Below are 24,383 nucleotides of genomic sequence, written 5' to 3' on the forward strand. Positions count from 1 at the left end.
TTATTCACAGATCATATCAAAATCCATCATTTTTGCCCCCAAACCTGCCCTCAACTTATACCTGAAATTGACTTATGGTTGAGTATATATGAACAAAATGGAGGTGAAACACTGTTAATATCATGTCTGTAGGTACATTCACGTTGTGATCCATATTTGAGCATGAGTGAACCTCAAGCTTATGTACTCCTTCCTTCTTGCTCCTCCAGTATGGCTGAGAGGATCTTAAGATGCTTTTGCTTCCGTTCTATTTTAACCAAAGGTATGTACCTGGGCAAACTATAGCTAATCTTAACTAGGGTTGTTTGAAACACACCAACTTGAATATGAATTTGGCCTGTTAAGATTAAGCCACATTTTAGGGACTGGACAAAGTGCTAAACTGCAGTAATCTAAAATGGACGCGCCATTTTAAGGTTTGAAAAATGGGGGAGGGGGAAATCCATACTAACAAGAGATACTGAAAAGCTTGCTTTTATTTTGTCACTTGTGGTTCAATTTATGGTAAAATGAAGAGTACCAAGTAGCGTGCCCCCATGCCCATGAAAAATTCAGGTCCCCTTGAAGTTCAAATTAAAACCAGTGAGTGGCTGTCCCCCTTTAATCCTACACTCCGTGTAAACAATGTGGCTTGAAAGGGTGGATGCCAGCAACAATACAATTGCTGGGCCAAAACCCTTGCCTTCACAATCACCATTTAATTCTCTGGGGCTCCCTTTCTTCTCTCTCCCTATGGATCTTTAGGCTCACCCTGGCAGCCTGATATGTAATTTCTGTCATTTTCTAGTGTACTCCCAAACTTGACAGAAAAGTTAATTACAGATTTTTCTTAAAGCATTAAAAGAAAAAGAAAGAATGAAAGAATGAGAGAATGAGAGAGAGAGAGAGAGAGAGAGAGAGAGAGAGAGAGAGAGAAGTGGGGAAAGTCAAAGGCTGCATTAGTCAAATACATTTTGAAGACATCAGGATGCTGCATGGTACAGAAAGGAAGACAATTGCCTTAATCTAACGCTTATTTAAGTACACTTATGCCAGAGCTATGCACAGGTTTCATACTTTGATCACTGTGTTAGTTTGGATCTGAACTGCAGCTACATTTACTGCTGGGGGAATCTGGGAGTTGCAGTCCAAATGTATTTTTTCTAAGTTCTAGATGCATCACTGCAGATTTGTAATTGAAGATCCTTTAAATCAGTGCCCTCCATGGCTGCTGTAACTTTTTTTTAAATGTCCGGTTTTCAAAGAACAAGGAAATCAAAACAGTAACCTATAACACCATAAAGTATAACAGTGAAATCTCAGACATGTTTACTCAAGGATTAATGCCACTGAGTTCAACAAGGCTACTCCTAGGTAAGTGGGACCCATGTTGTTTCAAGACCCATTAGCCGGCACAGTTAAAACTCTGCAACTACTGTGCTACAGAAAATTCACTGAAAATGAGACTGCCCCTGGCAAAACTGTCCTTCTTTACTTGATTTCTTTGTGTGATATCATTTTTCAAAAATTAAATGGACTTGTGAATATTCAGTTTGACACTCAAACCTAAATCCTTCAAGGATGCAGTCAAGTAATCAAAATTGGGAAGCCAGTATCTGAATCCTATTAGTATTTCCATGCTATAGTTACATAACCATTGGCTCACCATTCAACAATGGAAGGTCTCATCTAATTGGGAGTTCCAGTAGGACTGACACCCAAATATTACAATTTGCTGTAGTTAAATAAAAAGTAACTTAATAATTGCTTGCAATATAATCTTCTTGTTAATACACTCAGGGTAGGCAAGGAAGCATTACAATTTACAAAAACATTCTTTGGGGCCAGAAATTGCTTTTGTAGGGCCATGTAGGCTGAGGGGAAGGCAAGTAAGTTTTTATGAGCTTATAACTTTGGTAAATGTGGCTTAAATCCAGTGACTAGTCCCAACCAGATTAGACCAGAATAGACCAAACGAACTAATGGCTGATGTGTATATGTTAACTGCCTTCAAGTTGCCCTTGATTCATGGCAACTCTATGACTGACACACCTCCAAGGCACCCTATCCTCAATAGACCTGTTTAGGCCTTTCACATTCAGGGCCGTGGCTTCCTTCACAGTGTCTATCCACCTGTAATGCAGTTTTCCTCTTTTCCTGTTGTCTTCTACCTTTACCTAGCATTATTGTATTTTCTAGTGAGTCATGCCTTCTCAGTCTAGTCATCCTGGTGTCCTAGGGCCTATTTACAAGAGCAAAAAGGATCTGAACATTCCCTAGTAGCCAAGATGTCTAAACTGAGGTTGTCATACTTTGGTCACATCCTAAGAAGGCATGGCTCACTAGGAAAGATGATAATACTTGGAAAGACAAGAGGCCCGTAGAAACAGAGGAAGGCCACACACCAGATGGATAGAGTCAATCAAAGAGGACACAGACCTAAGTTTGGAGGAACTGAACATCTCTGTTGAGCACAGGGAGTCTTGGAGATGCCTCATTCACTGGGTCACCAGGCAAAGGAGTTGGCCTGGGGGCAGTCAAGAACAACAACATCAACAACAATTTACATAAATCCCTTACATAATTCCCATTGTTTAAATGGGTCTACACTAGCTAGGACTAACAACTAGATTTAGGCCTATATCGGCAATGTGTATTACTATAAACAAACACACACACAAATAAAAAGGATTCTTATTTGTTCCTGTTTAGCAGCTCTTACAATTGTACAAATTTAGAGCACTTCCTTCCTTCATGTTTAATGATAAGGATTTCCTAGTTTCTATCACACAAGAGACTGGCCTGGCTTGAATTTAGCAAGCAAACAAGTCTTGTGGAGTTTTTACAAAAGGCTCATTTCTTGTCACACTTCATGAAATGATGGAGGGTTACAGTTCACCTGTTCATGGCTGACAATCACTACAACTCTTTTTCTGCTTGTTAAATTTGAGTGCTCCCAATTTATCTTGCCTGCTAAAGCCCAAGTAAGCAAATAAGGGAGCAATAAGGGTGGGAAAAAACTATATGTTAACTGGACCAGCTATAAACTTGATTGCACTCATTAGGCACTGGGATGATGGAAGAACTTGTTTGACATTACTACTCTGGTATTACTGCTACTATTGTATTTTTGTGTAACTGGAAGAGATTGGTGGTGGAGGAGGAAACTATCAGTCCTTGCTTGGGCTAAAGCTCTGACCTGCTGAGGTAATCTAAGTTGCACCCCAGGTGCTTTTTGAACTATGGGAGGAAACACAAGTAGCAGTTTGAGAGATCTGCCACAATTAAATTTATTTTGCTTCACACCTTCCCCTTCTACTACTCTATTCTCCTCCTGGAGCACAGGAACATTAAAGGCCACTATGTAGTGAATTGATCTTAGCTTGTCCTATAGTTACATTGCAAAACACTACCCAGGACAAAACACCTGTTCACTTGGCAGCTTTCAAATTCACCTTGTATATTACAATGATAACATTTTCACTAACAGAAGGAAAAGCTAGATCTCTGTGTATTAAAATGGAAGATATATGTAACATATAACTAACTACATATGGTTTGTTTACATGTTCAAACCTATGGAAAGTGGAACCTACCTTAATACTGGTTGTTTAATTATTAGCACTGCAATCCTATATCTACTAAGAAGTGTCTTGCTGGATTCAGTGGGACATACACTTAGGTAAGTGAGTATAGGATTGCAGCTGATACTGTAGTAAGGCCCAGATATATCTCCTAAAGTGACAGAGCCCATTAAGATCTTCCCCAACCTAGTTCCAGATATGAAACAGTTTGAAATCTATTGGCATCCATATTTTCCATGAGTAAAAACTCAGAGAGATTTGGATAAGTGTTGATTTTCCTGTTCGCGGCTTTAAAATGTGAATTCAAAAATATAGCTGTGTTAGTCTGTAGAATCATTATCTAGAGAGATCTTATAGCACCGTTGAGACTAACTAAAGAAATAAGTTGGCAGCGGCCTGTTACAGACTGCCAAAATAAAGCTGCTTTGGGTCTCTTTGGAGGTATGCTGTTTAAATGATGCATGGGTCCTAAGAGTCCGGAGGTCGCGCCAAAGCCACACTCCATTCCTAAACACTGCAGTGCAGCTTTGGTGCAGCTTCTGGATTCTTAGGGTGCATGCATCATTTAAACAGCATACCTCCAAAGAGACCCGAAGCAGCTTTATTTTGGCAGTCTGTAACAGGCCAGTATGAACTTTCATAGACTTAAGTCTGTTTCTTTAGATGCATGTTGGTCTGAGGAAGTAGACTTAAGTCTACGAAAGCTCATGCTGCCAATTTATTTCTTTAGTTAATCTTAAAATGTGAGTGCGATTCCTAAGCTATTGATGTTGCTTTCTAATGTACTAACTGTCATATGTTCCCCCCTCCAAAAAAAAAGAAAGAAGAAGAAGAAGAAGAAGAAGAGAAGGAGGAGAAGGAAGAAGACAAAGAGGAAGAAGTTATTGTCATTGAGCAATGCTAGTCAACCTGCCCCCCCGCCATGCAAAAGAAAAAATGGCTGGCAGCACCCTCCCCTGAAGAAAAAGGATGTTTAATGGCACAGTAAGTGGGAACGAGAGAACCAGCGTGGCACTGTGGTTTAGTTGTTGGACTAAGACACTGAAGACAGAGTTCAAATCCTTGCTTAGCCATGGAAATACACTGGGTGACCTTGGGCCTCAAAGGAAAGCGATCCCAAACATCCTCTGAATAAATCTTGTCAAGAAAACCCTGTAATTGGTTCGCCTTAGGGCTGCCATAGCTAATGTATGTTGGTATTGTGCAGAGGGAGGCAATGGTGAACCCCCTCACCAAAAAAAACCTATGATGAGGCAATCCAAAATGAAACAAGAGAAAGGAAAAGGATACAAGGAAAGGACTAAAAAAAGGTAGAATAGAGGGGAGATTTTAAAAAAAGGAGGAGGGGAGGGGAAATCTGGCCAAGGGCACAAAAGGTCTTAACCGGAATAGAAGTCAAAAAGTAAGAAGGCTACAAGACAAAAAGAATGTATGAACTACCACTACACAAATCAAGAACATAATAAGTGAAACATCAATACAAAAAGATCTCCATACTGCTTATCTGTCCTCATGTGCCCCCCTATACTATAAACTCAAGAAGTTCTGTATTTTCCCATACTATTTTGTTAGTTTAACATTTGCAAACTTATGGAAAGCTTTTACCGAATTAAGATTAAATATGATGGATACAGCATACAGAGACGGAAGATATAGAGGTATTCCAGCAAAAGAACGTACTTGTGTATATGGTTGTCAAGAGGTAGAGGACCTTGTTCATTACATGTTATTTTGTCCTCTCTACCAAGAACCAAGAGAAAGGTTCATTACACCTATAATAGAAACCAGTCCCAGTCAAAACCCACAGGATATGATTTTTCATCTTCTACTGGACCTGAATAAATATGTAACCTGGAAAGTAGCTTTGTTTGCTTTAGCAGCTAAAAAAATCAGGAACAAGTATATAACAGGGATAGCCATAAACTGTAAAGGTGATGACTATATTTGACAAAATTTTTAACCCATAATGACAACTGTTGTTCGTTTGTTTAGAAATTCTATACCAGATACGAGATACTCGCATTTTAGATATAATTTACATATATTTTATATTGTTATATTGTTATATGTATTGTTATATTGTTGTGCTGTGCAATGACCTTTGGTCAAAAGCAATAAAATTTGAATTTGAAAATACACAAATCATAGGAACATGGAATGTGAGGAGTATGAGTGACGGGAAGCTAGACATCGTAAAACAAGAAGTGGAATGTATAAACATAGCAATACTTGGAGTGAGTGAACTAAAATGGATAGTAATGGGACATTTAGAGTCAGACAATTACACAATGTTCTACTCAGGAAATAAAAAGATAAGAAGGAATGGGGTGGCATTAACAGTGAGAAGAGATCCAGCAAAATCAATCAAAGGATATAACAGAAAGTCAGTTTGAATTATGTCAATATGGCTTCAGAGAAAACCCATTAACATTACCAAATTTATGTGCCAGCCAGGGACGCAGAGGAACAAGAATTTGAGAGACTGTATATTGGAGTCCAAGAAGAGATTGATAATACACCAAAACAGAACTTCTTGTTAATCATGGGCAATTGGAATGCAAACGTAGGAAGCAAAGAAGAATCAAAGACTATAGGAAAATTTGGACTAGGTACAAGACATGAAGCTGGAGAGTGACTGATAAGAGTTTTCCGAGGCTAATAATCTATTTGTAGCAAATACCTTCTTCATACAGAGGAGACTAGACATGGACATAACCTGTTGGTCAATACAAAAATCTAGAAGACTACATAACTTGAAACATAAGATGGAGAAGCTCCATTCTCTCTGCAAAAGCACAGCCAGGAACAGATTGTGGCACAGACCATGAATTACAATAGTGCGCCTGCGTCATACACGGGCGCTCTATACGCGGCTTCCAGCAGACTCTGGAAAAGGGGCCGGAAAGGCTTCTCCCGCACCCCCGGAAGAAACAATGGGGCATATGCCCGGTGAGTGCCGTGGGAACAAGCCCCATTATTTCTAATGGGGCTTGAGTTTACGCGATTTTTCCCTTATGTGGCGGGGTCCAGAACGGATCCCCCGCATAAGGGAAGGGCCAACTGTAATATGAAAAATTAGAATAAAGATAAAGAAAAACAGCACACCAATCAGAATGCCAAAATATGACCTGAAGAAAATCCCAGCCAAGTTCAAAGGTAATGTGAAAAATAGATTTGCACTACAGTCGGCTCTCAGCATCAGGTGAGCTTCTGTTCCAGATACCTGCTGTGGATGTCAAAAAATGTGGGTCCTCAAGTCCTGTCATTTTTAATGGCTGTGGCTGCGTGCATGTGCCACCATTAGGGCCAATGGGATTTGCCATCCATGGATGCTGAAACCTGCAGATGGAAAGCCCACTGTTAGAGCAGACAGGCTGTTTTAAGCATAACTGACAGGGAACCAGATGAACTATGGACAGAAGCAAGGGACATATTCAAAGAAGAATGTAGAAACACTCTATATGTAGCCAAAAAGAAAGAGAAGAATCAATGGATGACAGACAAAACACTACAAGCAATAAGACAGATGAGAAGCAAAAGGAAAGAGAGATAGAAATAGAACCAGAAGTATGCATGCAACTATCCAGTGATTAGTGTGTAAAGACAAAGAGAATTAGTATAATGATCTCTGCAAAGAAATAGAAAACAACAAAAAAAGAAGAACAAGAGACCCCTTTCACAAGATCAGTGAAATAAAAGAGTAATTTAGACCAAGGGTAGGAATACTCTTATGATCAGCAGAGGAACATAATAAATGACCAAGACAAAATTAAAAGAAAATACATAGAAGAGTTATACAAAAATGATGAAAGGATGAAAGGGAAAAAAAGGAAGAAGAATCATATGAAAATGAACCCCAAATTTTGAAAAGTGAAGTGAAAGCTGTAGAAATTGTATTTAAGAGGAATAAACATTCAGAAACATATGACCTACCAATACAGCTACTTCAATTTACACAGACAGAATCAACCATTGTTCTAACTAAAATTTGCCAGCAAATATGGAAAACAAAACAATGGTCCACTGATGGAAATGATCAATATACATCCTTAGTCTGAATAAAGGGGAAACAAGTGACTGCAGCAACTACAGGACCATTGCATTGATTTTATACACAAACAAGGCCATGCCGAAGACTGTACAGCCATATATAGAGTGAGAAATCCCCCAGGCTGGGTTCAGGAAGGAAAGAGGCACTAGGGATCAAATTGCAAACATACAATGGATAATGGAGTGTAACAGAGAATTCTAGAAGAAAATCAGCATGTGCTTTTTAGGCTGTGGCAGAGCCTTTTACAGCATAGATTATGAAAAGCTATGGATTGCACTTAAAAAGCTGGGTGTGCCAATACATTTGATTGTCCTGATGCATAACCTATATTCAGGACAAGAGGCTACAGTTAGAAAGGAATAAGGAGAAACAGAGTGGTTCTCAATTGGAAAGGGAATTAGACAAGGATGCACCTTATCATCCTATTTGTTCAACTTGTAAACAGAAACTATCATATGAAAAGCAGGCTCAGATCTGAATGAAATGATTAGTGAAATGAGATGGGGAGAGGGGAGTGAAAGATGTTCTAGGCTGATAATAAGGATTTGGCCAGATTAAAAGCAAAATCCAATTTAACCTCACCAGAGAAGCAGCAGCAGTAATTGAATTACATGACGAAATGTTTGGTGTGCAGGAGGAGAGGCTACAATTTAAATGTGTATCAGCACCAAGAAATCGGTTAGAGGAGGAGATAGATAAGTGAATGCAATATAACTCATGCCATTTCTAAGTGTATGCCTTGTACAATATGTTTTTATAGATATATGTTGCTCAGAAGATGTCGAAGTCACTCACCTGCTGTAGGTCAGCCAAGGAATAGAGGTGAATCTGCTGAAGAAGATACTCTCTGGGGAAAATTCTTCAAAAAAGAAAAAGAGAAAGTGATTATTTCTGTTGTTTTCAAAATACAAAATTTTATCTGCAAACATCCTGCAAGTTCCAGAGGGTTAGCCATATTAGACTGTAGCAACGAAACCCACAAAGGGTCTTATGGCTCTTTAAATATGAATTGATGTTTTACTGTAAACTTTCATGGATGAGACCCCACTTCATCATATACATGAAGTATTCTCTCAGTTGGCAAATACAGTGGGGCCTTATATCCAATAGTGTTGGTTCCAGGATCCCTCCTGGATAACAAAATCTGTGGATGCTCAAGTCCCATTAAATATAATGGTAGAGCAAAATGGTCTCCCTTATATAAAATGGAAAATCAAGGTTTGCTATTTGGAATTTATACCATTTTGGAATATTTTCAAGCCGTGGATGCTTGAACCCGTGGATTAAAAAAATCCGTGGATATGGTGGGCCAACTGTAATTATATTGATGCTTGATTGGTGGGTAAATGAATGGCAGAGAAAGAAAATCACTTCTACTCTTTTAAGCTTATATAGGAAATATAGTTTTCTGACCTAGTACATGTGTTAATTTACTCAGGTATGCTAAGATAACTGAGTGCAAAGAAAGGAGCGCTCTCACAAGAGAGAGCCTCAGTTATTACCAACTGGCACCTCCTGCCACTGGTTTTGCCTCCACAAGATTCCCCATAGAAGCCAGCAAGTGAAGGAAGAAGAAAAAGCTGTATAACGTTGTAGGAAACTGGCCAATAATGATTCTGATCTCATGACATGGTAATCTATTTAACTAATCAACATTCAGATCTCTTCAGTGCCTCTGTTCATAATTGGCTCTGGAAGTTGTGAGACCTGAATGGGCATGCCTTTTGTTTTTAAAGGAATAGTGGTATAAATATTTCAATGTGCTATCAGTGAGAATGTGCTGTCTCTGCCCCCTTGTCCTGTCTAGCAGGAGGAGGAATAACCAAGAACCCAGTACAAATGACAAGTACATAGTTGTAAGCTACTTTGAGTCCCAATTTTTTGGGGAAAGAGGAAAATAATAACAACAACAAACATCACCATCACCACCACCACCACCCTCATCATCTGGGATGGGGGTGGGGTGTCCTTTCTGGGTGGAAATAAAATATTGTTGGTGGCTCTGATAATTACCCCTGAATGCTCCTGCACAACAGAAACGCCATCTAGTTATTTTTAAAAAATCCAAAATGTATAGCAAATGTATGGTAGCCAACAATAACATTTACTGTATCTGGAGACCTTTCCCTAAGATATATTTCACAATTGTTTCCTATTGAGAAACTAGTAGCTAATCCAAATCTTAGAACTCAAGCCACTGCTCTCTTTGGATACTGGATCCTCTTGATTTATATATAGAACTATTTCTTGTCAGGTGTAAAAGCTACAGAAGAAGGGAGATCTTTAAAGCCTATTCCAGAAAATACATTTATCCCATTTTCCTAGAATACTGCTGTCTCAGGGCCCATAGCTACTCCAGTTGGGGTGGGGTTGACTGGCAGCTCCATAATGGCGGAAGGAGGAGAGGACATGCCGGTGAATACTCAATACCCTTTATTTCCAAGACAAACATTATATCTCTTCCGGTTTCTCTCATGTGGCTGCCCGGTTACTTCACCGACCACCCAACTTTTCCACTCCAGGTCTATAAGGCTTAGGGGCGGATACCTCTCCTTCTGGCTCCGGTTCCCCTCGCTCTAGTGGCCCAGGGGGACATGCCACCAGCCAACACCGCCCTCAAATGTCCCAACAGAGACAAGGTCCAGGTCCAATCACAGGGCAGGCTGGCTAGGGCCCCTCTTCCGCTTCTAAGGTCGCCAAGTGAACTCGGTCAGTGAAGAAGCCCTCTACTCTAGGGTCCCGGAGCCTGTCACTCCCATTACTGCCTTGTCTACCTCGTAGGTGTCGGCGAGTCAAGTCTGCAGTCCAAGCATCCCGAACCCGCCTGGTGATCTCCTCCTCATACCCTGTCTCCCCTCCTAACTCTGGAGGCTTCCTTAGCTCCTCTTCCTCTTCCTTGAGCCTCCCTTCCTCTTTTCTAGCCCACGCACCTGCACCCTCCCCTTCACAGCTGAGCCCCATGTTTTGGCAGCCTCCCCATGTCTTGCGGTCCTCTTGTCCACCGTCTTCCTGTGTGGGATCCCAACCTGACTCCTCCCCATCATCCACCCTGACAATTTCTATTTCTACTTTATCCCAAAGAGTTAAGAAAGACTGATGCAATTTTTTTTGTTACTGTTAATATTTTTAGGTTTTATACAGCTATATGGAAGAAGTAACTAGTTTTACTGAAGTATTATTAATAGTCTTTTTAGTTATTGCCATGCCTTTCTCTTTCTTATATGATAAAAGAATACACTCCTAATCTAGAACAAACAAGAAAAACCCATGTCAAGGTGTAACACAAATCTTTACTTTGTCCTTCCCCAATCAATCTCGTGGACATGAATATATGCCCTTAATAATCCCATGTTAGCTGGCAATCACTGACACAAAGACATCTCCAAAATTTACTCTCTTCCATAAACTGAATAGGCATTTCCACTTTATCTTATCAAAAACCTTAAGAGTGTCCAAGGACAGAAGGGAGAGTTGCATACTCCCTTTGTTAGCTCAATTAAGGGTTTGCTCAATTGCATTTATCAGGGATAATATATTTAGTAGTCAACATATTTATCTGACAAGCCAGAACAGAAGTCTAAATGATAATGAAATGATAGGCAGCAGTTTAGTAAAATGATAGGTAGCAGTTAGGTAAGCATCCTTTCCTGATTTAGGAATGATGAAAATTCTAGCTTTTTTCAAACTGTCTGGGACTCAAACACCTTTCAAACATTGCTGATTTGATATAAAATTCATCCTTGCCTGAGTATTCTTGCAAAAATAAGTACATGTTATTGGAAAAGATCCACACATTTATGACTGTTATTCCAAACTTTGGAAGATAATATCATATTTAAATCTACAAATTATATATGAAGATACAGGCTGCATCCCCACTACAGCAACAACCCAGTGTGATACCACTTTTACTGCCACAACTCAATGCTATGGAATTCTGGGAAGTGCATTTTTGTGGCACCCTCTGCTCTGGTGCCACAACAAACTACACTTCCCAGAATTCCATAGCATTGAACCACGGCAGTAAAAATCAGGTCGAACTGGATTATTTCTGCAGTGGGGATGCAGCCACAGGCCACAATAAATTAGAACTATTATTACTGTTATTATTATTTCATTTATGTGTTTTTTAAAAGGGAGGCATTACTTTGGTAATTTGTGATCACATGTTTTATTTTCGCAATGCAATACATTTCTGCAAATATTATTTAAACAAATACATACACACACACACACACACACACACAGATAGATACAGGTGTTTCTGGTAACGCTGCTAAAAAAGATCTGCCCAGCAAACATGCATCAAAAGAGAGTCTGCCTAATCTATTTTTGGATAGTTTGAGAGGAAGGTTTATGGAATAGTGCTCTAATGGAGAAATTGACAGTACAGTCTGAAATTTTGAATGGGATATAAATGACTGGAACTTGTTATAGTGTTTGGTGTCTAATACTGAATATGCCAATAACAACTGTGCTTTTAATACCATTCATCCTCTGAAGTCTCAGGTAAACATTTGGAATGATATCTTGTCCTCCTAATTTTGGATCAATGGTAGATTATGTAATTTCTATCTTTTTTTTTTAATTTTGAATCCAGATGTATTGTCCCAGGATTTTGCTACTATTGTTATTGGGGTTTTAAAACATAATGCTATATGTATATCTATCTTCCATAAACACATTCTCTAAATAAAAACATTTCTTAACTTACAAAAAGATATCCCAACATGTTCTCCAATTCAGTTCAGAAAAGAAGGGCTCTCTCTCAAGGACAGAAAGCAGCAAATACATGTAGATATATTAAAAAGCACAGAATCAGCATGGAAGAAATAGTAAGAAACACACATGTATTCCCACTATCATGGAAAGCGGGACAAGAAAAAGTCTTAAAAACCAAAGCATGTCCATTTTTCTTTTTTGAAAAAAATGGAATCCGCAGGTACTGGAGAAACATGCTTTTTGATTTGTGATGGAAACAAACCAAGCCTACGGCTGACAACAGCACTCCAAGAGCATTAAGGTGGTCTCTCGTCAAAATCAAAGAGAGAAAAGGGCACTCAGTGCCATGAAGATCATGTGCCTAATGGACAGAACCAGTTGTATCCTGGAGCTGACCTCTTTAAAGGCAACATTATGAGCATGTCTAAGGTTGGACAGAGATCAATTCAAAGATCACTTTTTAGTTCAGTTCAGTGCTTTGTGTGAAGGAGTACTGGTAAACACTATCATTTATTCGCATTAACAAATGTGTTTAGATTTCGAGAGGCATAGAAAAAAAGCTGGCACAGACACAGTATTGGCATAGATTTTGAAATTCTTTGAAAAATACAAAAGAAGATTGAAAGACACAATATATGGAGACAAACAGACAACGGCAGGGAGGAGACAGGCTACTATAATTAACTGGGGGCAGAGAGGTTGTTTTTTCTATTAGTGGATGTGCAGGACAATCCTAACACACATATCCATGCAGAAGAAAGCCTTACTAGGTTCCAAGGAAATTACCAACAGATAAGAGTGCACAGGACTGCAGCTTAAGGTGTTAATATTTAGTGGGATGAGCATCAGCATAAAGAAATACTAACCGCAACAACATTAGAAGGTATTGTAACCTGCCTCGATCCGTAGGGAGAGGCAGGTTAGAAATAAATTAATATTATTATTATTAAAACTAAAAGACCAAGTAAAACAATAAATAGGAAAGAAATCCACAGTGGCACAAGGATCTTGAAGTATTTCAAGGCATGAAGCTTAAAGAGATTATAGGCCAAATGTGATGTCTTTACCCCCCTCCCCCCCATTTGTGCTCATTGCTGAAATTCTATGGTGCAATAGCAACAGCAGCAACAAAACACTGCAATTTTACTGTAGAACAAGAGGAATCACACCTCTACAAGTACTATTTGCTTTCAGAACAAGTGTTTTATCAGAAATGTAACTTTCCACACTTCTGCCACTAAAATTCAACAGTGTGTGGTTGCAGAGAAGTGCAGTGGAGACCATAGGGGAAGGAACTGGCTCCTGGACCCAATGAAGATGCACGTCCAGGGCCGGCTCATCCATATACTAATAAAAGAACTAATACTAATATATACACATACATACACACACACACACACACATACTAATAAAAGAACTAATCCCAAGAAGCTTGCATAAAACAGGAAGATTTTGGTCAGTTCCTTAAGAGTGGCAGACTTTGTAATCTGCCGCACATATCTTGGAACCAATTCCAAAGCTTAGAGGGCATTATTGAACTAAGGGCAGCACCAAAAGCTTCTCATCTCCAGGTCTTAAAGGAAGACAGAGTGGGTCTAGGAGGACAGAGTGGGCCTAGATTTAGATGGAGGCAACTGGGCTGGCAAAAACACATTTCTCACCTATTCCTCCTCACAATAGTTTCTCTGCCCTTTTGAAAATGCTGCATGGAAAATACAGAGTGCACAACTCTGTTACACAATGGATCCCCTAGACCAGTGGTTCCCAACCTGTGGGTCGGGACCCCTTTGGAGGTCAAATGACCCTTTTATGGGGTTCGCCTAAGACCATTGGAAAACACCTATTTAATTACAGTTATGAAGTAGCAACAAAAATAATTTCATGGGTTTGGGTCACCACAACATGAGGAACTGTATTAAAGGGTCACGGCATTAGGAAGGTTGGGAATCACTGCCCTAGACAGTCAGCTCCCCTAGAAAAGGAGCTTCCCTAGACAGGCACATATTTGGGACAAAAGGCAGATCCAACCTTATAGTTATGGTAGAATGTTCTACCTGGAACTCCACAAATCCAGATCATAAAGGGTTTTAAAAAAGGAGTGCTCATACCTTAAATTTAGAAGACCTACAACTGGAGCTTGTAAAAATAAGCATTATATGGCCTTTGCTCATTTGTTACCAGGTTATGCACTACAATGATCAAACCCTTCTTGTTAAGGAAGGGATGGAAATAATGAAATCAGCCAAGGTTGTTACAATGTGCTCTTGGCTATAATCTCCATCTGAGTATCCAGGAAAAGACACTGACCTCCAAGACTTCAACGTCTTAAACTATCCAAGATATCTATCAGCCTATCAATGCTAAGGTTACCAGATGGAGTAACTTTGTCTTGTCTGAACTGGACGGAGTTTCAATTATTCACTCTAATCCAGCCTGTTATTGCCTCCACACAAACCTCTTACTCAGGTGAAAAAGAGAAACTGAGCTTGCTGTCACCCGTATATTGATGACAACCCACTCCAAATCTTTAAGCAAGCTCACTCTGCAGTTCGTTATGGATTCCTATAAATCCAGCTAGTTCAAGTGGATTTGGAGGAGGTTCTCAGGTAAGCGGTCAATATAGAAAGTATATTGGAAAATGTGAAAACGTCTTCAAGATATTCTTTAAAGCTGCTCATTCATGTTTAGAAAGTCTTGACACTAATTAAAACACAGAAAAGGTCTCGGGGCAAAGGGAAATGCTAGATATGGAAAAATATTATTCATGAAAAATCATTACTAAGAAAAATTGGCAAATTCTTAAAACAACTCTTCCTTAACCTGGTTTGTCCTTATTCAAAGATATAGTCATGTTAGTCTATAATACCAGTATGAAAAGGGATCTTGTAGCTCCTTTGAAACTTAAGTGAAAGAACGAAGGCAGTATGAAAGCTTATGCTATCAGTTTCTTTTCCCTAGTTAGTTTCAAAGGTGCTACAAGATCCCTTTGTATACTGTATATGGTCTTTAATAGGTGTAGTCTATCATATCTGAGGGTAGCACTGGCTTGAGGAAAGCTGGTTTAAACAGTTTCCCTTGGTCTACATTTCTGATCTATCTTCTACTTTTCAGTGTTGGTGCTGTTGTTAACAAAAAGTAAATAGTTAAGAATTTACTGTACAACTTCAGGCTGTTTTTTTTAAATACTTTACTGTTATAATAATAATAATAAAATATTTATTTATATCTCGCCTCTTCCCTTTGGGGGATCAAGGCGGGTAACAACAGAGTTTAAAATACAAGTAAATAACAACAAGGTCTCCCCTCCCTGTTGTTTCATGCCTGAAGAGTCTATTAGATGGAACGGTGGATAAGGAGGGAAGGATAAAAGAGCCACTTCTGCATGAACCACTTAAAAAAGTGGTAACAAACAATTTATTCCACAATGGGCTATAACATCATGAACAATTTGGCGATACTACATCTAACCAGAGCAAGAAAGCTGGAGCTATGGAAATTTGTCCCATGCCTTCAATTTCCTCCCTACTGACAATTAGTTTGAAAAATAGCAGTGATCCAAGACTGAACCAGACATTTCATCCATCCTCACCTCTCAGCTTTATCAGGTATGTATCTGCACAAACAAAAGGTTATCGCTTATGTTTCTACTGCAAACAGAATCATAGATAAGGATTTGTTTTCTGCATTTGAGGCCAAGCTGCAGGGTTTGTAGCTATGTTCCTTTGTTAGCAATTCATACTCTGAAGGCATTTAAGAGACAGTTTGTCTTCAGGCTCTGGGTAATTTTTCTCCACTGAATTAAACACTCTGACAGCTAAGCTAAAACGCCTGCAAATAGACATGCCTAAGTCCTATGCTAAAAGCCAAAGTACAAAAGTGATAAGCACAAGAGTAAATTCTGCACTTCATCCTGCAGCTGAAAGAAATCAAAGCAGGTGGGCATAAATCGATCAAGTGCTCTTCCACCACAGAAGGAGATAGGTAGGTAGGATAGATCGGTACTGTAGATAGATATTTTAAAAGAAAAAAATTCCATAGACATAATCACGATCTGGCCAAGAAATACTCTTTTTAGGTTATGAATAGATGACTGGAGAAAATACAAATGCATGCCTCAATTCCCTCTTCAGGAGCTACTTTCAACATGGAGCCCAAGTCGGAATTGAGTGATTTTCTGTGCATTTTTTTCCAGATTCATTGCAGTGGATTTCTGAGGGCTCTGAGGTTTAGGATGTAATAGGTCTTTAACTACATGAAACAGCTGTGCTGGGCACAATTGTGCCGATGCAGTGGAGGCAGTGAAGAGCTGCTTCTTTGCTGCCCTCACTGCTGTGGGGTAAACCTTTAAACCGGCTCTAACTAATGTTTGACTGGATTCACTCCAAGTCTTTCTCCACAATTGTTGTAGTTGTCTATCCATAAAATGACAGATGTCCACTTTTTTTCTGTTGTGAGATATTACTTTTTTTAAAAATCCCACTGAGATTCAAAACTGTTTTCACTTTAGGAGAGTGTTGCTTGAAAAGTTGGCACTACTAACACATTTATCACACATTTATCACATTAGGAAAGGCTTGCAGCAATATTTAAAACCACACCTGCCAAACCAAAAAGCCACCTTGTAGCAGATGTAAGGTTAGCCATTTAAATGCTTCCTGCCATATACTTCCCTTTTCAGGCATGAATATACAAGATTGGTAATAAAGTTTTCTATACTATTAATGAAATTCTAAAACAGTATGCTTACTACAATACTAACACATATTATAAATGTAAATATGTACAAGCAGTTCCAGAACAAAACAAAGCAGCTCAATATGTAATGTTTTGACATAACCACCTTTTTTTTACTTGTACAATGTCAGAACCTTCACATGTATTGGTTAAGGAGAGAAAAAGTCTATTCTGATTATCTGAGACAACCGAAAAAATGAATTATAGATTTTTGTGGGTTTTTGGGGCTATGTGGCCAGGTTCTAGAAGAGTTTATTCCTGACATTTCACCAGCATCGCGGTTCCTGGAGCCTCCGTCAGGCCTGGACGAGCATGGGACCACTGGGGCAGTCAGAGGGGCTCGTCCAGGCCTGGCGGTGGCAGCAGGAACCACAAGGTTTGGGTGACACTTGGATGGAAGGAAGACCTGTATGGAAGGAAGCTCCAAGGGTAGCGCTCTGGAGTGCCCATTCCTGCCTGGTGAGGCCTGGAGGGCAGGAAGTGGAGCAGGGGAGCCTCAGCAGGGTCGGAGCCAAAACGTCATCCAGATGGGTCCAGGAATGCACTCTGGAGTGCTGCCCTCGGACCTTTCTTCCATCCAAGGGACACCCAAGGCTTGTGGTTTCTGCTGCCGTGAGGTGACCCTTGGATGGAAAGAAGACCTGGATGGAAGGAAGCCCCTAGGGTGGCACTCTGGAGTGCCCATTCCTGGGAGGTGCTTTGGGGCCCAGCTGGATGATCTCGCAGTCTGTTTCAGCTCCAGACCTGCTGAGGCTCCATTGCTCTGCTTCCTGCCCTCCAGGCCTCGGGCAGCCCATGCCCCCAACTGAGAGAAGGAGAAAGAGTTGAAGGAGGAAAAGAGGAAGGAAAGCTAGGCTTTGGGTGGCTGGGGAGAAGCCCCTTCTCTGGGCTCAGTTGTCCCCGGGAGGCCTCCTCCTCCTTCTGCTCCTGTTCCTCCTGCTCCCCTTTCCTGCCGCCTCTTCTTCTTCCTCCATCCTTCTCCTCCTCTTCCCACTGCCACCTCTGCCTCTTCTTCCTCTTCTTCCTCCCTCCTCCTCCTTTTCCTTTTCCCACTCCCTCCTCTACCTCTGCATCTTCATCCTCCTCTTCCTCTGTTCTGCTGCACTGCACGCGTGTCCTCCTCCACCGCCTCCCCATGGGTTTGCCATCCGCGGATGCTCAAATCAATGGATGGCAAGTCCGCGTATAAGGAGGGCCCACTGTATAATCTTGTCAATAATTCTCTTTCAAGGAGGTATTTAGCAATTTGCCATTCTTACTCTGGCATTTATTTTAAAACAGAGGGGTATGGGTCAAAGGAACATGAGGCTGGCCATCCTCAGGCAACACAAACTCAATACAGCCAGTTCCAGCATCTCAGTGAAGCTGACATTTCTTTATCTACAGTAGTTGCAATACGCGGACATTCCCACAAGATGTACCATCAGAAGCAAAATTCAGCTTTGTCTTCCTATTTTGTTATTATCTATCATCACAGAATTTGCTGCAGATGTTCCCCTGAACAGTCATGCCTAACAAGCCTGCTTTGCATGTTTGCATTGTTGATTAAGTGAAGGTAATTGGTATTACAGGGCTGTCCCCACCTTCTTGCCCCTCTGTGATAACTGATTGGGACCATATACTTTACTGCTTTCCATTAGTTCTATGATGTTCTTAGATTCAGAATGAAGGTCCCTACGATAGTAGTTCTTTACACCCACTGTTTACAACAAGTGCACAAAAACTAAGGTTCTCCAAATGTTGTGGGACTGCAAATCCCAGCAGTCCTGTCCAGCTGTCCAGCAACAAATGGAGAGCCAAAAGTTGCCTCATATATCCAATGAGCAAGACACATTATAGATGAAGTATTGTGACCAAAAGATGTTTAGTCCCATAACATTTCAATCTCACTAGAAACACACTTATCTTTCTTGCTTGGATCTTTCTAGATGATGTATTACAGTATTTGCAGAACTAGTGATTGCAAATGAAATTTCAACCATTTAAGAACAAGGAGTTTCAGACTCTCTAATTAAAATGATCCCTAAAGTTGAGGATTTGTAAAAACAAAGCCTTCTGTTTTTTGTGTGCAATTTTAAAGTTTCTGTACTTTACTTTCATGAAAAAACATAGAAACATTCATTTCTTTAAAGAAAGTTTTTGATTCTTATGTCCATTTGTTAAACAAACAAAAATTGCTGGGCAGAGCTATAATTTGGGTTGGTCTTTTGTAGCCACTAGAACATTTATTCCCAAAGGACAGAGAGAGGGAAACTTGTTTTGCTCAAGGCTGAAAATATTTATCATCGCCATCTCCTATTTCAAACATCTCTGAAATAATGTTTGACACAATGAAGGCAATCTGCAGAGTTTTAGCAAGCTTCCACGGGATCTCTGTGATTCCTAGGTCACAAATTACTCAACATAAGGCCTGTTACAGACAGCCAAAATAAAGCTGCTTTGAGTCACAGTGGAGGTATGGTGTTTCAATGATGCATGCGTCCTAAGAGTCCAGAAGCCACACCAAAGCCACGCTCCAGTCCTTAGGGCTGGAGCGTGGCTTTGGTGTGACTTCTGGACTCTTAGGACGCATGCATCATTGAAACACCATTATCTCCACTGTGACTCAAAGCAGCTTTATTTTGGCTGTCTGTAACAGGCCTTAATGTCACAGAGTACATGGAATAGGCTGCCTTTTCATTAGAGTTGCTCCAATGCAGTTTCTCTAAAGACCTCTTCATGAATCATGGAGCACTGAATAACGGAAGATGCTGCATCTCTTGTCTCTGCATCCCTATCCCACACCAATGCAAGCTCTCCCACCTCTGAGATCAGGGCTCCAGAACTGAGAGAAAGCTATGTGTGAAGACATCTACACAAGTCAGCTTCCCTGTTTCAGATATTCATAGCAGCAGGAGCTGCCCATTGCCAGGGCCAGGGTATATGATGCCCCCTTCATATGAATAACTCAAATCCCAAAGGAGCCCACACAGCTGTTTTATTCCTGGTGCTCTCACAACATTCCAAACTACTATTCAATCTGAAGTAACTAAATCATAAACACTTATATTACTGAGGAAAGACATTATTTTAAAAGTCCTTTTTGGCTCCGGTGTGCATTATTGTAGAAGGGAATTAGAAGAAAAAATATGAAAGATGGCTTTTTTGGCTCCAGTGTTTCTGTTACAAGATCACTTCCAGCAGTAGCTCCATCAAAAAGTAAAAAAATGACCTGATTGTATTTACTTATACTGCCATAATTAATAAGGCACCCTTTATAGCCTTTGTTCACAGAGTAGCATCATAGTGTTCTGCCCTGAAGGCAACCCTCCTTGCCTTGTTCCTGCTGGGCCACTGTAACTTCCTTGGATAAACTATGGGGAAAATAAGCCCCTGGAATGGGACCATGCTTCTGAGCAGCCCTAACATGCTGGATAAGAGATAAACCAACAATTTGTCAGAGCTGGAAAATCCTTTGGCTTCTTCCCTAGGGTAAAGATGGGGCCATAAGCAGAAAATCACTAGCAGCACTGAATTATTTAAGGCAGAAAGGGAACACCAGAGGCTGCCAAGTGCCAGTCAACCTCCACATTTGGTGCTCAGAAATGGCCTCTACCATATGAAGTCCTTATTTAAACAGCCAAATTCCTCAACAACATTGAGGAAGACTCAAGGAAATAGACTTGTTTAGGTTTTTTAAATCAAAGAGAATATCAAATATTCCAAGGCTGGACATGTAAGTGGAAGGGTAACATATTTCCCCCCATACATGTGTGTACATGCACATGAACACACACACACACACATACACAGTTTTTAAGAAAAGAAGAGCCATTTCAGCAAACAGTATGGGGTGCTGTTCTGTCATGTTTTCAGACCCAACCTTGTACATTTTAAAACACATGCCTGGATGATAATAACAAAAACTAGATGAAACACTCCCAACACACTCTTCCCTTTACCTTCTAAGAAAGGCTATCCATGCTGTAAAAGCAACAGGGTGCCATCATGATTAATCAGTCTGCTCTTAGTTCTCTCTAGACAGCACTATTGCCGGTTTGTTTCAGCTTGTTTATGTAATTTTGACAGGACTTCTAGATGGTGTTCTCAGAATTGTGGGCTATTCACATAATTGAGATGAAGATGGGAGGGGGAGTTCATCAAGAATGAGTGAACCCCTCAAATTTCCTTACATTCCTTATGAAATGGTAACTTCCCTGCAATTTAAGGGTTACAAAATGGTACATAAGATGGTGACTAGCCACAAGTTATTTTTGTGGAGTACAAAGTGAAAGTGTGCTAAAATCTGGCAGATGCCACCAAGACGAAAAAACAAAACAGTAAGGCCAAGAGGACTGTGGAATACACAACGAAGAGAAGAGCTGGAGGAGGCAATTCTGTAAAGACAGTGTTTATTCTAATGGTGATAGTTATGGTGTTTGAAAACATTACAGATCACATTCAGAGCAGGTGTACCAACTGAACCCGGTTTATAGACTCGAGGTTAATTACAGCTTACCTGACCATGGGAGATAATGTAAAATTTTCTACTGTTACCTAAACATGGCCTTTTATATGTACCATTATTTAATCCCTAAAAGCCTTTCTTTTAGGCTTCATCTATCTTTCCCCAACAGTTACAGCTTAACATATCTTTTTTTACTAACTTTGATAACAACTTGATTTTCTTTAGCTCTTTACATCCCCTCCAATCTACAACCTAAGTTTATACTCTCCATCTTCTACACCGTATCCACTCGACTGCTTCTTCAGTCTCTAATCCTCCTTTCTTGTAGTCCTTTGTAGTTTCCAATGGTTCCTATTTTCTCAGGTTTGCTTTTGTTCCTATGCTCCCCTGAATGCCTCTTCACAGCTTCCTCAGGACCCCTTTCTATCACCTTTTCCCATCAGCGCTAGCTCTTCATGCTTCAGCCAGTATCCTCACTTTCCCCCCTTTGCCCCATGCCTTCCAGCCCTGTTGCTTTTCTCTTTTTGTTTCCTTTGATCTCTTTTCTTCTACTTTCGTCATTGACTGGGTTTGGCCCTCCCTGCCTCTTTATTTTAATCAGAACACTCTTTTTGCTTTGGTGTTAATCAAAAGCAGTAATTTCTTTCTCTGAAGCTTCTTCTGAACTGTGCCCTCCATAAACCATCCTGCCTTCAGTTCCATACTAATTGAAGGAGACGCTATTACCAATATTACAAATGAAGGGTATCCAAAAGAGAGAGAGAGGGAGGGAGAGATAGTGTTGCCTATAGACATATGTGCAAGGCAGTTATTAGTAAAATATTCCTTGCACTCTTCTCACAAAGTTGCAGCTCATTCAAACATGCACATACGCACACTCACCCAGGCACAGATGGATACATTTAAAACTGGAATGTGGTTACTAACATCTAGCACCTTGCTGACATTAATATCTTTTGTTAGTTGTTCTTGACATTATTAATCAAGGCACTGACATAGGTTATCTTTGCTTATCTCTAGTAAGCAAAAATCACCTCCGTTTGCTCACTGAGCTAAAGATGCCAAGGGGTAAAAACTTCCGATAAATCTATTTTTAAACAGCCTTTTCTTCATCCTCCATCTAGGCCCAGAGAGGGGAACTATAAATTGAATTCCAAGTTTTCAGTTCCACACACAACAGCAGTAAAGAACTGTGCAGACAGTGGCTGATTGGTTTCAGTTATATCCACTGAATCCTGTGGGAAAATGGAGATACCAGACACATATTTTATTTTCAGGGAATGGAAGCCTTAAGTAGGACACTGATTAGAAAAAGCAGATCCAGAGATGGGGAAATTACTTTTTTTAGACAACAACTCCCATACCAATTGGAGGGTTCTGGTAACAGTAGTTGAAAAATAACTTTTCCAACCTCCACCTCTGTTTGGCTCTTTTCTTTGTCTTGGTGACCTCACTGATAGAGAGCAGGCCATTTTGGGAGTGAGGGGGAAAGTGATGTGTACAACTCAAAACACCTGGAACTTTCAGTGCTATGGGATGCAAAAAATGACTACTGCATCATCCTATGGTGACCAGGTTCGATTGCACAGTGAAACATCTGTACAGATGCACAAGCCCTCTTAGAGTGAGAGAGCTCTTCCAGAAGTTCTCATCTAATAACATCTGTACAGTTGGGTTCCTAGTTCCATCCTGCTGTACCTCTGGGTCAAAGCAAATGCTATGCTTCACATAGCAAAAGGCTCAGGGTCAGTGACCACAATTTACAGTTTAAAAGGGTGTTAGGAAGCAAGATGAGGGAAGTTAATGCAAGTTAAATAAATAGTGCTGGGTTAGATAGATTAGTGGTCCAAAACAGACTAAATCAGTCTCATGCTTAATGTTAAACATGTTCCAAACTTTGCATATTCTGTTGTCTAGAGCTTGGAAAAGAATCTCCCCCTCCAATCCATTCCCGGCCCCTGCCTTTCAATCTTTCCTCTTGGTCCACAGATAATTTGGAATGACTACATGCACTTCTATCTTGCTATGTACAAATTAAAATCACTCTTCCAGTAGGTTTGCCGGTTTGTCTAGGCATTCTAATATCTCCCAATGAAACCCTGATGAATAAAAGGCCTCTTTAGGCAGCAAACCCTCCCACTGAAAGTATCCAGTTACAACTACTAGACCGACATGGTGGGCAACAGTCTAATTGCTGGGTCATGGGAACCAAGAAAAGGAAGTGAGCGATGGACCAGGAGGCAAAGAAGAGAGCCTCAAGGAAGCTGGTTCTTGCCTGTTACCCTTTCTTCCTACCTCCTTCGCAGGTCTTCAGCCACTGCTGCTCTGCAGCTGAATAAATAGGCTCGGAGGGATTTCAGCTGCTGTCTCAGACGGACTACAGTTGCCAGTGGCTCAACATGCCTATACAACATAGCATTTTCCTGCTGGATGTCAATCAAGGGCTCTTCATAAACATATTCCAGGAACTCTTTGGCTTGCTTTGATACCTGAAAAGGGGAAAAATCCATCAAACTTAGCTCAGCTTTTTAATAATACCTTTCAATGCTCGCAGATAATCAATACTCTTGCCTCAGCAGTGTTATCCAAGTTTCACTTAAGTGCTTTTAAGTTGTAATACAGCCTAATTTATACAAGATGCTTCAAAGAAACCTTTTTGCATTACTGGATGCTTAGATAACACTGGGAAAGCTATTTTAATAATAATAATAATAATAATAATATGTTTTATTTATAGACCGCTATTCCGCGATGATCATAGCGGTGTACAGTAAAATCGTTAATACAATAAAAATACAGTTAAAGGAGGGAGAAGTCTCATCCTTCAGGCAGTCCAAGATGTTGCTGGTCTGCCTGCTGGCTCCCT

The 24,383-nt window shown here is 40.3% G+C and overlaps 1 protein-coding gene across 3 annotated transcripts in view; it reads right to left on the reverse strand.

Moving 5' to 3' along the window:
* LOC149305323 (pleckstrin homology domain-containing family M member 3-like) overlaps positions 1 to 24,383 on the reverse strand; it is a 99,349-nt gene that overhangs the window by 29,861 nt on the left and 45,105 nt on the right. For all 3 annotated transcript variants that reach the window (XM_089477869.1, XM_089477870.1, XM_089477871.1), the window contains 2 exons: positions 23,813 to 24,006; positions 8,410 to 8,473 (listed from right to left, as the gene is read on the reverse strand). In XM_089477869.1, coding sequence (XP_089333995.1) covers positions 8,410 to 8,473; positions 23,813 to 24,006 — 258 coding nt within the window. The remainder of the gene's footprint in view (positions 1 to 8,409; positions 8,474 to 23,812; positions 24,007 to 24,383) is intronic.

Source organism: Sceloporus occidentalis, unplaced genomic scaffold, assembly GCF_023333645.1.
Source record: "Sceloporus occidentalis isolate IW3139 unplaced genomic scaffold, rSceOcc1.0.p SCAF_12, whole genome shotgun sequence".
In the NCBI taxonomy this organism is placed as follows: Eukaryota; Metazoa; Chordata; class Lepidosauria; order Squamata; family Phrynosomatidae; genus Sceloporus; species Sceloporus occidentalis.